Here is a 17,179-nt window from a genome sequence, read left to right on the forward strand (position 1 = left end):
TCATGCATGCAAGGCAAGCACTCTATCACTGAGCCACCTTCCCAGCCCTTGAGAGTTTTCTGTCCAGGCTGGCTTTGCACCAGATTTCAGTCTTCTGAATAGGTTTACAGATGGGGCCCATTAGAACCTGGCTGATTTGGATTACTTATTTTTTAATGTCTAATGCTTTGTGTGAAATTTTGTAAGGTTGTCTTTTAGCTGCATAAACTTGATCAAACCTTGCTTCCTGGAATTTCACAGTTGATGGATGTTATCTGAATTTCTTTTGTGTTTTACTTGTCTGTGCTTTCAATCATGTGGTCTAGTTTCCTTGACTATTTTTAAATGTCTACTTTGTAAACACTATATGATAGGGTAAATTAGACTTTGCCAGAGAAGCATGCAGACATCCAGGTACAGAGAAGAAAGGAAGGTTTATTGCTGGGAAAGGGGCTAGCAAGACCCCTTCTCACAAGGGAGAAGTGAGAAGAAGCACGGGCTGTTGTCTGAGGTAACCTATAGAACCTAGGATGCTTAGGAGGGGCTAGAAAGGGGCTAGGAGGCAGAGACCCTGGTGTGGATGTGTGGGCCAGGGGCTTCATCATGGCAGACTAGGATTTAGGCTGCTGTCCAAATAATAAAGGGCCTGCAATGCCCAGACCTGAAGGTCACTCTAAGGGGCTCTTGTTGCCTTATATGGTGGTAGCTGGCCCAGAGACGTGCCATCCCAAGGTAAAGGGGGCTGGAAGTTGGTTATTTACTGCCTTTACTACATGGGCCTAGCGTTGCCTAGGAAGGGAGAATGCTAAGCTCTGGCGAGTGTAAGGTCTACACAGGGATACCTCCCTCCCTCTTGGCTAAGTTTCTGCCCAGTATCTGTTATGTACGTAGGTAACTGGCAGACCTGGAAGCAGTCACCTTCCCCTCCTGCTAGGTCACATCCTGAGCCACCTCTGGTCACACGCCATCCATCTGACCTTAGGAGGGTCCCAGACCCTGAGGTCACATCCAGATCCCGTGTGGTCACACCTTTCCCCCACCTGGCCATACCTCTTCCTGTCCCTTTCCTTTTCAGCCATGCTTCTCCACCATGCATTGTGGGGGGCAGCAGTTTGGTAAATAAACTTCTTTTCCTGCCTGAATAGTGTGTGGTGTTCTGTTCAACAGCTACCTAGTGAAACCTACCTATTTGGACTGAGAAGGTGGCTCAGTGGTAGAGTGCTTGCCTTGCATGCATGAGGCCCTGGGTTCGATTCCTCAGCATCACATAAGCAAAAAGAAAAAAGCCGGAAGTGGCGCTGTGGCTCAAGTGGTAGAGCGCTAGCCTTGAGCTGAAGAGCTGAGGGACAGTGCCCAGGCCCTATACCTTACAGCGAGGGGAAGGCGTGGATTAAGCAATGGGAAGGGAGCTCATTTAGCTAACACTATACATAAAAATTATAGGGATAATTTGAGGTTATGGATAGATATCTTTTAGAGATTTATTTGTGCTTCTGACAGATGACTAGTCTAGGGTTTGAGCAATTCAGATCACCCTTTAACCTATTCAGAATCTGGAGCGATTCAAGCTGGCTTCAGTGCCTGGGTAGTCTATTTTCCACTCATCATTATCTTGGAGGTAAACTCACAACTCTTGGGGTACTTACTGTAAGGATTATGCCCTCCTTTGGTCTTTCGCTCCACCCAGACTTGAGCTCTTCCCAGCCCTGGAGTTCTAGCCATACAGCTGGCCCCTCCCTCTCTCTGTCCAGACCCACCTGAACTCCCATCTACCTAACTTCCTACCCCCAGATGCTACTACCTAGATAGTGGAGGATGCCATGTGCTCCCTCTCTGGGGGAAATATGGCTCCTCAAATAAACTCTGTAATCATCTTTCTCCTGTGCCTGCCTGCCTCCTCATGGTCCCCAGGCATGGATGTGATAGATCCTTTCACTTACTTGGGCCTGTAAGTCACTGAGCCTTGAATTCCAGTTTTGTCCTTTAAAGATCATGAACTGGTTGAGGGTTCACTGTTCAACCTCTCCTCCTTTTGTTATAAGGTGAGAAAATGGAGAAGCCACATTTTGAAAGAACTAATCTTGGGCATCTTTATTAAAAGATCAGTGACTACATGGTGGACTCTTGTCTCAAAGACCAGCAGCCAGCAAATACAATTAACATTGTTAGGAGACTGAGCTATAAAGGCCGGAGAGGAAAGAAAGAACAAAAACAATACCAACAAACCAATTTGGCTCGAATAGAGAGTTAAAGTGGGATACCATGATGATCAGAGAAGAGCCAGGAGAGACAAGACACAAACACGGAGCCATGTGGGAGGGTATGATGGCACCTGAGCTGGTCCAGGCCTAAATAGGGTCAGGTTAGGGGGCAGGGTCACAAGAAACTCCCAGTCCCAGGCACTGGACTGACAGGTTTGGTAACCTATCAGCTTGCCCCTGTGTCCAGGGATTCAGGCATGCCTATCACCTGAGAGGGAGGGGCTTCACCTTCCCCCACCCTGAAGATGCCAGACCCTACCATCCACCATGGGGCTAAGATGGCGGGGGACCAGCCTTAATGCTGGGCTGATCCTCTAGACTTTATCATGTTATGTTCTACCCAGTGATTTCTTGCAGATTTGGTAGCTAGTGTGCACTTTGATGTTTTGCATATAATCGATAGATAGCTGCCTTCTATTATCTAGTTGTAACAGGAAAGATGGTTCAAACCATCAGATTCGCCAGTCCTGTGGCAAATCCATATCCCACTGACGGTTTCTCTCTAGAATCATGAATACATTGGAAACAATGGGTGTGTTAGCTCTGCCTAGGAGAGCAGTTTCCTCCCTCTACTCCTCCCTTTTGTGAAGGACAGCAAGTAGCCTTACCAGAAATCACCTGCCCCCAAACAGTAATCACCTGACTGTGAGTCAGCCAAGAACCCCAGGTTCTGAGGTCACTTCCTGAACTGCTCCAGTCATCCTCCTTTGGGCAGGGAGACATTCCCAGGCTCTGGAATCACTTCTGCATTGGCTGTGGGCACATTTCCCTGCCTTTCCCTAGTTCTCACTCCTCTCCTCCAAGTAAACACTTTTCTCCCTAAACTACATGGTGATGGTCTCCTTTCTGCAAACCTGAGTAGTATATTTGGAATACATTGTTTAAAAATCATTCTAGGAAAAGCAAATCAAGCTGTATAAACAGTGTCTGCAGTCTAATACATACGTAAATAAAAAGCAAAACTACATATGCTGTGGATAAATATATATTAGGTAACAGTGGTAAACTCTGGTAGTGGGAGGCTGGTTGGATTCAGGACGGCATAGAAGGGGATTTTAGCTGTCTATTTGAGGTTTTGAAGAAATAGTCATATGACATTTGTTAATGAACAAAGTTTAAATTAAAACAATTTTAATTTTCTTGGTTCATCCGTTAGAAAGGAAGTATTTTTCAATGCTAATTAATAGCTCATTCTGGGTGGTGGGATAGTGGGCAGTAACCCCTTTGTTTTCCCAGCTTTATTCAAGTTCAAATACAACTGATGAACAGCTTTAATCTTCATTTTTGTTCTCTTAAATAGAAGATATAGGATTCTTTTTTTCTATTAAAACCACTGGATTTTCTTAATCACGTGGAGTGAGATTTGGTTTAAATTCCTTAGCTCAACAGTGCCCTCTTCTGTTGTTACAGCAAAGTGCAGTACAATTAAGGATAACTGCTTCACTGGGGCCCACCCAAGTCTTTTAATTTCCCTACCATGTCTCTGAGGCATATAGTCCCTTTTGAAAAAAAGGGACTATATTCTAGAAGAAATGCTTTCTAGAAGTGCCACTTTTATTCCTGTAAACTCAATTCTTTCATACCAGTCAGTCAGGACTGACTTGAAAAGTAGAAACTTTCTGTGCTATGATAAAATACCTGAGACAAACAGCTTACCAAGATGAAACAGTGCTTATTTTGCTCATTTTCATGCTTAAGTCTAAGGTTTTGTAGCCTTATGTAGGGCTTTGAGTGAGGCCCAAAACAATGTGGGGACACGTGATAGAGCAAAGTGTTCTCATGTTAGCTGTGGGGAGTGGGAGAGATTGAGGAAGAAGGGGGAAGAGAGATGAAGGAGAAAAAAGGAAGGAAGGGGAATAAAGGGAGATACATTTTTAAAGAACAACCTTAACAGCTTGGCGTCCATTCCATAGGTTCCAGTCTTTCATTCAGGCTCTAGCCCTGGGCCTCTGCGCAGGGGTCAGGACCTCCTTATCTATAGGAATTTTCACTGGTATTTATTACCTGTGTTCTGCCACCACTAGACTTTTGTAATTCTTCTCTCATCTTCAACTCTTGGCTGGCTCCTCCTTTTGGGTGAGCTTCTGAGCTGTCTACTTTCCCCACAAAACTTATTGTTTCCTATCTCTTAACCATGTAGTAGTGGGTTATTTCTAATCCCAGTAGATCTTGAAACAATAGTGTAGGCATAAATACAACTTGTCAACTGCAAGTCAAATATACACTCTTTCATTTTTAGAAAGGAGTCTTTGTTTCAACTGTCTTTTTGCTACTGAATTCAAGTTTCATTGCATTTTGTTGAGAAAAATGAAATCCAAAAGATTTCAGGTCTTTGGAAACAGATTTCTTTTGTGGTTGCATACATTAAGTTGGTTTTTCCACTTGCATTCTTTATCCCTTTGAGCTTAGTAATTGTGCTAAATCTAGACTTATTTAGGCCAAAGAATGCTTGATTATGGTTGATTTTGAATTTCTTTAAAGTTTTTAAAATTAGGCTTCAGCCAACTTTACACTCATCTCAAAACTGGACAGGAATACAACAAAGAACTAGAAATAAATCTCATTGAACATAGATGCAAAATTTCTGAATAAAACAACCTGCTAACTGGATCCAACAACTAATAAAAATGATATAGTATGATCCCTTGCATCTCAGGGGTACAAGGCTGCTTTCATATATGTAAATCAATAAATAAAAAAGCAAGGACAAGAATCAAATGAGTATCTTAACAGATTCAGAAAGTCTTTGAAAAGTTCCATCATCCTTTTATGATAAAATTTCTGAAGAAGCTAGGAAGAGAAGGAACATGCCTCAACATAATACAAGCCATAATGACTTGCATTATGACAAGCCATAAAGCCTACAGCCAACATCATCATAATGGTGAAAACTGAAACCATTTCCTCTAAAATCAGAAAGAAGATACGTGTCCATTTTTGCTATTCCTACTCACTAGAGACCTGAATTCCTAGCCATAGCATTAAAGCAAACAGGGTAGGGAAGACATCAAACTCCCTATTTGCAGATGATACCTAAAGGGCTCTCATGACTATACCCTAAAACTCCTAGAGTTGGTAAGTATATCCAGTAAAATAGTGGGACATAAAATCACAAAGCAGTAGTTTTTCCTGTATACCAACTTGAAAAAAATGGAAGGAAAATTAGAATAATTCTGTTTACAATATTCAAGACAAGTATCTTTAACCCAAGGAATGAAGAACCTCTACAATGAAAACTACAAAATGTTAGCAAAGAAACTAAAGTTAATAATGAGATGGAAAGACATCTCATGTTCATAGACTGACAGAATTATTATCACAAAAATGGCCATGGTAATGTCAAAGGTAATCTAAAAATTCAGTATAAAATCCCAATGCCATTCTTTGTAGAGATGGAGAAATCAATTTAAATTTTCATATGGAACCACAAAAGGCCCGAAAAGCCAAAGTAATCCTGAGCAAGAAAATAGCAATGTTGCTTGAATCACATTCTAGACATCACACTTCAGAGCCACAACAACCAGCTTTGTAATCACACAAAAATGGACTTGAAGACCAGTGGAGCAGTACAGAAATGACTTCACACAAAGATTATGACAAAGAAGCAAAAATATGTTGGAAAAAGCATAAGCTCTTCAGGTTGGGAAGTAGCTCAGTGGCAGAATTCTTGCTTAGAAAGTGCCATGTCCTAGGTTTGAGCACTACAAAAAAGAAAGGAAAAAAACCTCTTCAAATGATGTTGGAAAAAGTGCACATCTATATGCAGAAGACATACTGGATCCTTGTCACCTTGTACTAATGCCAACTCGGAGTAGACCAAAGATCTTATTGTAAGATCTGAAACCTTGAAAATACAGGAAAGAGCAGGGAAAAGAACTTGTCCGCATAGGCAGGAACTTACTGAATATAAGTCTATAGAGGCTCAGCAAATAGACTTGATCAATGGAATTGTGAATTCTATCAAGCTAAAAAGCTTTTGGACAGTAAAAGATATAATCACTAAGCCTAAAAGAAGCCCAGGAACAGGAGACTATCTTTGCTAGGTAGCTATGTCTGACAAAGGTCTTATTACCACAATATACAAAAAAAGCAACAAAAATGAACCCTTCCCCCAAATTACTAACCCAATTAATAAAGAGGCAAAGGGAAGTGGGATGTGGCTTAAGTGTTAGAGCGAAAGACTTGAATGAGAAAACCAAGTGAGAGCCTGAAGCCCTGAATTCAAGTCTCATTACACGTGAACCCCTCCCCGGCCAAGTGGAGGTGAGGAAAAGGCCTTTCATAGACTTTCCTCAGAAGTACAAATGGCCAATAAAGATGCACATCAATAACACTGCAATTCCATCTCAATGGAATGATGGTTGTTCTGTTGGCTTTACTGTGGCCTTGTTTATGCTCTCTAGATAGATGCTCAGGAGTGGGATTTCTGTGCCATAGGGTAGTTTTATGTTTGATTTTTTGGGGAAACTCCGTAATAGTTGAACAAGATTACATTCCCACCAACAATTTAGAGTTCCCTTTTGGCCCCATCTTTGAGCATTTGTTGTTAGTTTTCTTGATGGCCATTCTAACTGGGATGAAATGGAATCTCAATGTTATTTTAGCCAAGATATGGAATGGGTCCAGATGCCCCTCAATGGACCAAGAAAATGGTGTATCACAACAGAATTCTACTCTCCATCAGAAAGAATGATATTATACCATTTGAAAGGAAGTAGAAATTGGAAAAAAATATAGTGAAGTCAGACCCAGAGAAACACATTAACATGGTTCCCCTCATTTGTAGTGGCTAGGATATGCCTATAAATCTATAAGTATGGGTGGTATGCTAGTGGTTACAAATGAATTAATTGAAGTATAGACTTCATGGAGAGCTCAAATAGTACAGTTTTTGTTTCTTTGTTGGTCATGGGGATTGAGCTTTAGGGCCTGGGTGCTCTCCCCCAGCTTTTGTGCTCAAGGCTAGTGCTCTAATACTTTGAGCTACAGCTTGATTTCTGGTTTTCCGGTGGTTAGAGATAAGTCGCATGGACTTTTCTGCCAGGGCTGGCTTTGAACAGGGATCCTCAGATCTCAGCCTCCTGAGTGGCTAAGGTTATAGTCATGAGCCACCAGCACCCAGCATTGTAGTTCTTTAGAAAAACTAAGTGAAAGCCCAACAAGATAAGTACCAGGAAATGAGTACTTGCAAGGGATGTGGGAGGAGCCAAGGGGAAATGGGTAGATGAATGAAAAAGGATAGGGAGAAGAATTCAGTCAAGATTCCATTGTATATAGATAAAATTGAGAAAAATAGGGAAGGAGAGAAGGTAAGGTAAGGGAGAAGGGAAAAAGATGCCCTATTACTGACAAATGGATCAAGAAAGTGTGATATACTTATGGTGGAATTTTATTCGCTCATCAGAATATTATGTCATTTTAAAAGGAAATGGATGGACTTGGGGAAAGTGAGGCCAGACAAAAGGTACATATTTCCTCTCATATGTGGAAAATGTAAATGTGTGAACACACATTGGGTCACATACACAATCAAACTGAGTGGATATACATCAAGGTGGATTTCCATGGTATAACCTCCTTGAAAATTTGACAGGTTAAAATGAGTAGCTGTAATAGCTGAACACTTCCAGGAAAGGGACTAATGGGAGGGGAGCAGAACAACGGATAGAACTGTGGGGGAATACAGTCCTAATCCTCACTGTGTGAGAATGGAATGAAGAAATGAGGTGGGTCAGAATGGGATAGATGAGGGGTGACACTGTAACACGAAGACATGTTAAACTGAAACCTACTTAAAAAGACATGGCAAATTAAAATCTCTTTGTACAACTACTTGAAAATAATTTTTTAAAAATCCTACATTTTCTCTAGAAAAAAAATAGTCTCTAGGTCCTTCCCGAGGATTACTAAGAGCTTTGGAGTTCTTGTCTATCTCTGTGACTTGGGAAAAGGCCTAAGAAGCAAGTAATAGGAAAATTACTCCTGTAGTTTCCTCAGTAAGGGCTAAGAAGACCCCTGTCATGCAAATTGAGACAAATCTGAGCTGGGCACAGTGGTCTTCTGCCTGTAATTCCAGTTACTGGGAGTCTGGGGATTTTGAGTTCAAGCAAGCTCAGTTTAGGGCCTCACATTAAGCCTCTCATCTTAAAAAGATGGGGAAAAAGACGCAAGTCTTTACAGAAATGTTTTGGAATACCCGGAAAAGTAGGAAGAGGAAAAAGCTGTGCTTTAACTTTAAAACTAGGTGGGTTAGCTGGATATGGGGGAGATGTTGGTCAGATACAGAAATGAAGATGCTAACATTTTTAGAAAAGAAAAGAAACCCATTGGTGTTTAATGAACAGAGGGGATACTTACAGGGATGAGTAAAGTGAACAGGAGGCAAAACCAAGGCCTCTGCCTCAGGAAAGTGCCAGACCTCTCTTTAGAGGCCTGAACTCAGGAGAGACATGACTCACTGTTAGTGAATATCATTTAGAAAATGAAGGGGCAAGAACAAAAGGTAACCAATACCTGTAAAATGAACCTATTTTTTCTAGGAGGTCAGCTGTGTGGTGCAGTCCACTGGTGGTACTTAGAAATGGAAGTGAAAATTCTATCTTGCAATGTAAGAGACTGGAATAAGAGCATATTTTCTAATTCTATATTTTGAGATTTTAAAACACTCGTTTCTATCGCTTTGATACTTTCTAGCTTTCTGGTTGACCAGGAGGTTGTTTTTTGTTCTGAACAAAGGGGATGTAAAGCTGTTTTTGCTTCCATTCATGGATTTAATTAGCATGTTGCCCAATCTATAATAAATCACCAGTTTAGTTTTTCTTTGTTAAGGTAGTCACAGGCCTTCAGGCATGAGTGACTTATGAAAATGTACTCATTGTGGGGGCTGAATTATCATGCTGATATTGTCAATCACCCAATCATTTTATATCCCCAAAGCTCCCTTTTGGTTGTGTTGTGTTTCACAAAGATGACATTCTCCTATTTGTTCACAGACATGATTCACATTTTGCTATTTTGTACATAAGGAAATCATTCTAAATTCAGCAATAGTGCCAGTTTGACTAAAAAAAGTTATTTTTCCATATCCACAAAAATGTTAATCAGATTCTTGTTAGAACATGTGTAAGAGCTGTTTTTCATTGTTCCAGCCCTTGATGTCAGATTACTAAAATCATTTGAGTTTTGTTGTGGGAACATGGGTGCACGCAGAACATCCCAAGTCATGTGACCACTTCTCAGCCACACTTCTTCATCACACATAGAAATTACTTGTGTTTTGTGGTAACAAATGAATGACAGGAACAGCAGAATCTCAATGTGGCCTCTCTTTATTTGATTAAACATATTCTCTATTCTAAAAAAAAAAACAACCTAATTTAAGTTAAATGGCAACAAACCATGATAATTTAGAAAACATGTTGAAACTGAGAGTGAAGAGAAATGTTCTCCACGTAAACCACACTGTAAACCATAAAACTTATTTTTGTCAACTGCTTCTCATGACAGTGGCTGGGAATTTGACAATTCTACTACAGTAGGCAAAACAAAACAAAAAAAAAACAAAAAAAAAACCCCAAAAAACAAACCATGCAAAATACGCTCTCCCACACGCCACATCACGTCTCTATTTATACTTCCAAACTATAAGCACAATTTCCAGCCTCCAAGTGCTAAGTGTATTGTGTGCATTACACTGGGAGCTGTGGGGGCACAAAAGCCTCACCTCTGATGGGTGTGTCTGGGTGACAAGGCCCTGGCTGGCAGTACCCATCAGCTCCTGCCATCCTTAACTATTTAAGCTTGGCTCACAGAGAAAAACTGTCACTCTTCAATCTGAAAGGTGGTGAACTTTTCAATGAGCTCTGCTTAACATAAGACAAAAGAAAAAGTAAATACAAATGGATTTCCATGAGAGGACTTGATATGACTTACCTACTTCAAAATGTGTCAGCCATTATGTGTGAAAATGAGTGCTGGGAACATCTGTGAGTTCTGAAACTGAATATTATAAACTAGAAAGCAAGTTTTAAATATTACAATAAACATGGATGTGAGAGTAACAGGATTAATCTCCTAATCTTATCTGAGTTATAGATTCTATACAGTTGATTCACTGATAAAAACTTCCCCTTGCCACTTAGATCTCAAGAAGCCAATGAAACCCAGTTTTTCTCTCTGCAGAGAGGGTATTTAGTTTAGGATGTAACATTTTAAAATAATAATACAAACCTTCTGGGAGAATACCACAATAAATGTCTCAAAAACCACTCAGTTAATCCCAGGGTATAATCTGGCTGTTTTAAATTATTGCAGGGAATATTACGGAACCTTAATGACACTGTAACTGCACAAAGCCAAAGAAAGCTAGAAAGGGAGGCCAAGATGATGAGCTCAGAGCCAGCTGAAGTGACAACAAACATGTGGTTGTTTACTAGGATTGGAGAGGTTTTGTCTGCAGATGTTTGTGGTTGCTAGAAGGTTCCAGAGGAATGAGTTGTCAGGAAGATTTGCAGAGTTTGATGAGAGCAAGATTCCCCTTGGAGATGGCAGGCTCCAGGACAGGGAGGCCAAATGGTAGAGACAGAATTTATAGATTTTTGTGGTCAGATCATACTCTACTGGTCCCACAATGTACAGCAACAAATTAATATTGTATGGATGTCATTTCAAAGCCTCCTAAAGATGAGAGTCATTATTGGAGCCATTAGAGCACAGATGGTTCAAACTATATGCAGATATTCATACTTGCATTTTTGCATTATAGCTGCTTTTTTTCCCCTGTTGAACTGTAATGAATTGTCTCATAATCTATTCCATCTTCTTGCCATTAGCAGGCTTTGAATGTTCACAAATAGGAGCAAAGAACTCATTTTCCAGAGCTTTAATCACACAAAGAGGGAATGCCTAATTCTCTAAATGAAATGGTCTGTGATCACTGAAGCAGAGATTTAATATATCACGGCAAATTAGGTAGATTTTAATAAATTACTTATCTCCCTGAATACTTTACATATGCTTAAGAAGGAACATAGCCTGTTTGCAAACAGTGAAAACCCACAGCCTATAAAAATCCTTTGAAGAAAATGACAAATAAAAAAGTAAATTAAAAAATGAAATGCATTATATCCTAGACCTCTAGAGACAATTCCTTTGCAGCACTGATTCACAGCTCCATTAAAAATATCAATTAAATCCTTCAGTGAGATTGGGTAAAGCTAGAAAATTAACTTTCTCAGCTGCTTTTTGAGGATCTGGTTATCCACATGCACTCCAGCATTGTATAAGCTCGATGTAAGTTTTAAAAAAATGATAAAAAGATACTTCTTTCAGGTCTAAGTGTAGCAGAATTTAGTCATATTTAAAATAATTTCTATGTCATAAACTAGTCATATTTAAAATAATTTCTATCATAAACTAAGTTTTCAAAAGTGTGAATTTCCCATCCCATCCATTACTTCTTTATATAGACATGCCTCTAGATCCCATATTATTACAAATACATGAAAGCAATACAAATATAATTTTCAAGAAATAGAAACAAAAACACCCCTTGCAGTAATTTGATAAGTTGGTGTCAATTCTCCTTCTTTATATTTAATTGATAGAAACTGCATGCATCAAAGAAAATGCATACTGAGCTTTAATGTGTATAAAATGGATATTAGCATTTTAAAGAGGAAGATTAACACATTAATCCAAGTAATTTTCATATATTGCTTCTAATAAAATCTTCACAGTATAAAACTCTTAATGAGACTAATCACAGATATTCCATTTAGTGGGATGATTAGGGATAACATAAAAGTGTTTTTTTATAGTTTTTTCTTAAGATTCATGTTTTTGCTTATTAAAAATAAAAATGGGAATTGCATTTCAGTTCTTTGTAGGAAATGTTCAAAATGCAAATACATTTTCTCAAGCTATCGTGTAGGTATAAATTATTGAGAAGGTGTTACCCACTGCAGAAACTTCAGTCCTTAGGGGTAGCAGTCATGGGAAGGAGGGAATAGAAAAATAAACAAATGAAAAACTATACAAAACTCGAACATTTCAAACCCAAACCCAGACCTCACCCTCCCAGCACCCCATGAATTATAGATTATATACACCAGAGTAATTACAGAAAATCTCATCTTAAGAGCTTTCATGTGGGCATTTACTTAGAAGTAGGAGATGCCTCTGGAGCTGCTTCTTTCAAGCCTCCAAGTCCTCTCTGTACTGCTCGTAGACTGACCGTAGAGCATCGAGCGCCTCCACTGTCACCTTGAGCTTGCCAATGCCATCACCATCTGCTCGTGCATCAAAAACTAGGAGAAAATAGCAGGGGAGTGTCAGTCTCATTCATCAGATTTTTCTTGAGATGGGCTAGCTGAAAAAGTCAGTGAGAAAATAAAAATAGCTCCTTAAAAGCCCCAAATTCAGCCATACTTCATTCATACTGTTAACTTTTATTGTATGTTCATGAAGATGTAGATGCAAGTGCATACCTAATACTTGTAGAGTTAAAACATAACCTAGTCTTTAAGTTTACCTAGCAACAGGTATTTTTAAGACAATAAAAAATGTCTAAAAGGGATTAAGATGTAACAACCAAGTTAGAATTTGTTCTAACACATGGTGTGAATAACGAATTTCAGAATGGCAAACCACTGTAAAGATGTTACATGATCTTAATTTGGATTGGTTACTTATCTTTCTAAAGAAAACATTCCATTTAAAGCAAGTTTTATATGAAATTTAAAAAATGAAAATGGCAGACAGACATAGGAATGTTGTGGTCTATGGACAGCTCTGAGGCCCCTCAGCTTTGCGGGGGAGAGACCTCTGTTTTCAGAGGTGTCCCTGAAGTGAACTCTGGACCAAAGCCTTGAGCCTTTCCCAAACATGGCTGGATAGGATGCCAGTCTAATACCTAAGACTGCATGCTTCTGTGGATAGTGGTACTTGAGTGACCTAAAGCCAGAATCCTGGACTTTGAGCGTTTGACAGTACTTATGAGTATAATTTTTTGTTTATATTCCTTCTGGTTTTATTTGAACTTCATTTAAGAGAAAGAGTATTGGCCTCCAACTCTTTGGAGTCGTGATCCTCCTGCCTCAGCCTCTCAAGTAGTGGAACTGGAGGCAAGAAAGTATCACCATATCCAGTTGTCTTTGTTTTAATTAAAAGAAAATATGTGAGAAAACCTTTAAAACTCAGTACAGGAGTAGATGCAGAATGGGAGGTTGGGGAAGCACATTGGCTTAGTTGTACCCAGCTGATATTCCTGTTTGATTTCTTCCTAGGGATGCTCACATCTATGTAACACAGAATGCAGAATTCAAATCCTGCCACAACAGTGCCTGGTCTTCTTACTGCTTCTGTAAACATGGCCAGGGCAGCTGAATGTCAGCCCAGTATGGTTTCTGTGAAATCACAGGAGAACATGGTTGCTAAACAAAACGAAAAAGATCAGGAGTATAGAGCAGAAATAATTTTGGTGTTTTTGTTAGACTCTCTTGGTCTAGGAGTTTTTGAGAGTTCAGAGTGATACTTTAATCTTTTCATCTTTCTTCTGGGCTACCAGGTCACAGGTGTATACTTCATAAAGATTCCTCAGAATGGGCTTCTCATTTATTTCTTTGGTCTAACTTGGGGCAATTCTTTGGCTTGATCCTGACTTTTGAGTGCATGACACATATCCAGGACAAGTAGCCCATGTAGGACCATGGTGTGAGCAAACCCCTTAGCACTAAGAAGCTGCTCCATTAAGTGTTCTTGAATGCGTGCATAAGGAACATCTTTCAGAGATGTCTCTGCTAAGTTAATTGAATTAGGAATCAGTTATATTTTTTTTTGTCGGTTGTGGGGCCTGAACACTGTCCCTCAACTCTTCAGCTCAAGGCTAGTGCTCTACCACTTGAGCCACAGCACCACTTCTGGCCTTTTCTGCTTATGTGGTGTGGAGGAATCGAACCAAGGATCTCATGCATGAAAGGCAAGCACTCTACCACTGAGCCACCTTCCCAGCCCCTTCTTTTCTTTTTTGGTGCTGGTCCTGGTGCTTGAACTCAGGGCCTGGGTGCTGTTCTTGAGCTTCTTTTGCTCAGGGCTAGTGCTCTACCACTTGAGCCACAGCACTACTTCTGGCTTTTACTGAAGATAAGAGTCTCACAGACGTTCTTGCGTGGGCTGGCTTTGAACAGCAATCCTCAGATTTCAGCCTCCTGAGTAGCTGATATTATAGGAGTGAGCCTTCAGCACCTGGCTATCAGTTGCATTTTTACATTTATTAGATGTAGCTCAAGTCTTCCTTGATTATGATGGGAAAGAATGAGTTATAAAATACAGTTCCTTCAGAATGTGCTAAATATGCTGTATAATAAACAGAAGGTAGAAATTAAACACTGCTGGGAACCACCTCTGGTGAGATGAAAATCTCGCACTGCACATTTGGTCTGGAATCTTATCCACCTATGGGAATCCAGCGGGAAGCTATCCAGAGTTCCTTGAGTGACTCTAACATGGGAGTTACAGAGAAGTCGAAAGGAAGGCATTACCATAATGAGTCTAACATAACTGACTCAGATGCTTAAGTCTAAGTGTCTTAGCTGAGTCTCCTATAAACAACATGAAAAAACATTCTTGCTGGCTCATGCCAGTTCTCCTAGCAAAAAATAAAAATAAAAAACAAAAAAATTCCTTACACTCAATACCAAAAAATGAATAGTTTCCTTGTGATTGTCAATGAATTATCTTACAATTTCTATTAGCCAAAGAAAGGAAAGAGGGAGAAGGGCAGAGAACTGGCTTCAGTAGAAGGCAGGGGAGTTGCAAAGGATTTGACTACTGTGGCTCAACTCCAGTGTACCGAGGAAAAAGGTTTTGATTAAAAAGTCCTGATTTCAGCAACTGTTGGCTGTGTACACTTAGTGACTCTTGAACCATCATATCATCTTCATACCATCAATATTCTGCTCGATGATGTCTTTTCCTTCTTGGAACATGCTGGTGAGGTCGATGTGAGCAATGCCAATGTCCTCACACTCCAAATCCTGGGCATCCTCCGGAGGGTCACTGACCACAGTGAAGCGAATGCTGAGGAGGCATAAGGACAGAGAAAAATCACTACCACTGTCCCTGAACTGTTTTGCTCAAAGCTAGCACTCTATCACTTTGAGCCACAGTGTTAATTTCTGTTTTCTGGTGGTTAATTGGAGATAAGAGTCTCATGGACTTTCTTGCCTGGGCTGGCTTTGAGCCAGGATCCTCCGAGCTCAGCCTTCTGACTTACCACATGGAAACATAAAAATTCATGCTCAATGGTAAGAGTTCAAGTATCCCAATAGAAAGAACAGAATAGAAAGATTAAATTCTTATATGAACTCAGAACTGTTAAAGTACATTGAACCTTCAAATGAACATGAACTTACTCTTAGATTCCAAATTCTATAGATTCTTAGTGCTAAGAAAATTACCAGGCAAAGGGAAGGACCAGGTTCACCGTATCTGACCATATTTTGACACCTCTACTTATAAGACTAAAAGGACAATGTGAAGATGACCTAGGTTCTACAGTCAGCAGATTCTACAGAAATGCATCATTTTTGTTAGCATATACCATTCTGGAGTTGGCACTAGGCAACTTAACCAAATGTATGTGTTCTACAAAATGCAAAAACCGAGTTCCTGGGGCAATAGTCTGAATCACGTTAGATAAAGATATAGTTCTCAATGGCTATATCAAATGTTTGTATTACTTCAGCAATCTTTTAACTTACAATCATAGAATCCAAGTTTTATTTTACTCTTAGACACATAATTGTAGGGTTCTGATGGAACCGATTTGAATTAGTGGCTTGTGTTGGGGCCAAACACACTTGGATTGACTAAAGGGCAGGAATTTCAGTTAAGTACTCTTTTGATATGTCTTGGCAGCATAGCTGAAACCATGGATGCTTGTAAACTTTGCCATTTTAAACTTTTGAAATGTATCTATTCCAATTAAAAAAAACATGCAAATCTAAGTCCGAGAAATCATACCTTTGCAAATACAAATATTTTCCAAATGCTTATAGGTAAACATGACAGTTTTTTTAACCAATTTGCTGGAGATAAATTCAGCATTTTATTCCTTTACTAACTCTCTGCTTTTAGTTAACTATAGTTTGATTAGAAAAATTGAAACATTTTAAATCAAAATTGAAGTTAACACCTCTTCACACAATAATGATGCTTTCATCCTACCCTTCAAGGGACAGACTAGACATTTTATGTCCTGTAAGATGAAGGTTTACTATAAAGTGGCTTCGGTCACCCAGACTTGGTTCACATTCTTGATCTCCTATTTAGTTGTGTGATCTTGGACAACTTACTTAATCTCTGAACTCACTTTGTGTATAATAGGGATAATTATCTTTATATATTTTATAGGGCTCTTGTGAGGATCAGATGGGATGATACATGTTAAGAAAATGCCTGGAACAGAGGACGCTAAGTAAATGTTTGCTCTTTTTATAAGTGCTGTTTTAAATCTAAGTAGAGTTATATAAGCTTCAATATTTCTTTTTCTGTGGTGCTGGGCCTCACACATGTGAGGCAAGTGCTTTACCAGTAAAGTCCCTAAGCTTCAATTTTTCTAAGGGGAAAAAAAGATGATATGGGAAAAGTTACTCTTGAAAATTTGTGCGATTCCTAAATTATACATTGCTGTTACTCCAACAGAATGACTGCTGACAGGGATGTTTCCCTAAAATGAATGTGGTTGTAAGAGAAGGATTAGTAGAAGTAGTATGTGATGCACATTCAACAAGGCAAGATATACAGGAAAAACAATCTACCAGGCAATGGCAATGCTGTTTTCATGTATTTAATGTATCTTTAAGTATATATTCCTAAGAATCATATCACTTTATAAAAGCAAGCTATTAACTTTTGTTGTATAAATATACTGAGACAAA

The 17,179-nt window shown here is 39.4% G+C and overlaps 1 protein-coding gene across 2 annotated transcripts in view; it reads right to left on the reverse strand.

Moving 5' to 3' along the window:
- Positions 1-9,606: 9,606 nt before the first annotated feature.
- The window catches only part of Rpgrip1l (RPGRIP1-like), a 95,314-nt gene continuing 87,741 nt past the window's right edge, over positions 9,607-17,179 (reverse strand). For both annotated transcript variants that reach the window (XM_013028013.1, XM_013028014.1), the window contains exons 25-26: positions 15,184-15,317; positions 9,607-12,547 (exon numbers count right to left, since the gene is read on the reverse strand). In XM_013028013.1, coding sequence (XP_012883467.1) covers positions 12,435-12,547; positions 15,184-15,317 — 247 coding nt within the window. In that variant the 3' untranslated portion in view covers positions 9,607-12,434. The remainder of the gene's footprint in view (positions 12,548-15,183; positions 15,318-17,179) is intronic.

This window comes from Dipodomys ordii, unplaced genomic scaffold (assembly GCF_000151885.1).
Source record: "Dipodomys ordii isolate 6190 unplaced genomic scaffold, Dord_2.0 Scaffold106, whole genome shotgun sequence".
NCBI lineage: Eukaryota > Metazoa > Chordata > Mammalia > Rodentia > Heteromyidae > Dipodomys > Dipodomys ordii.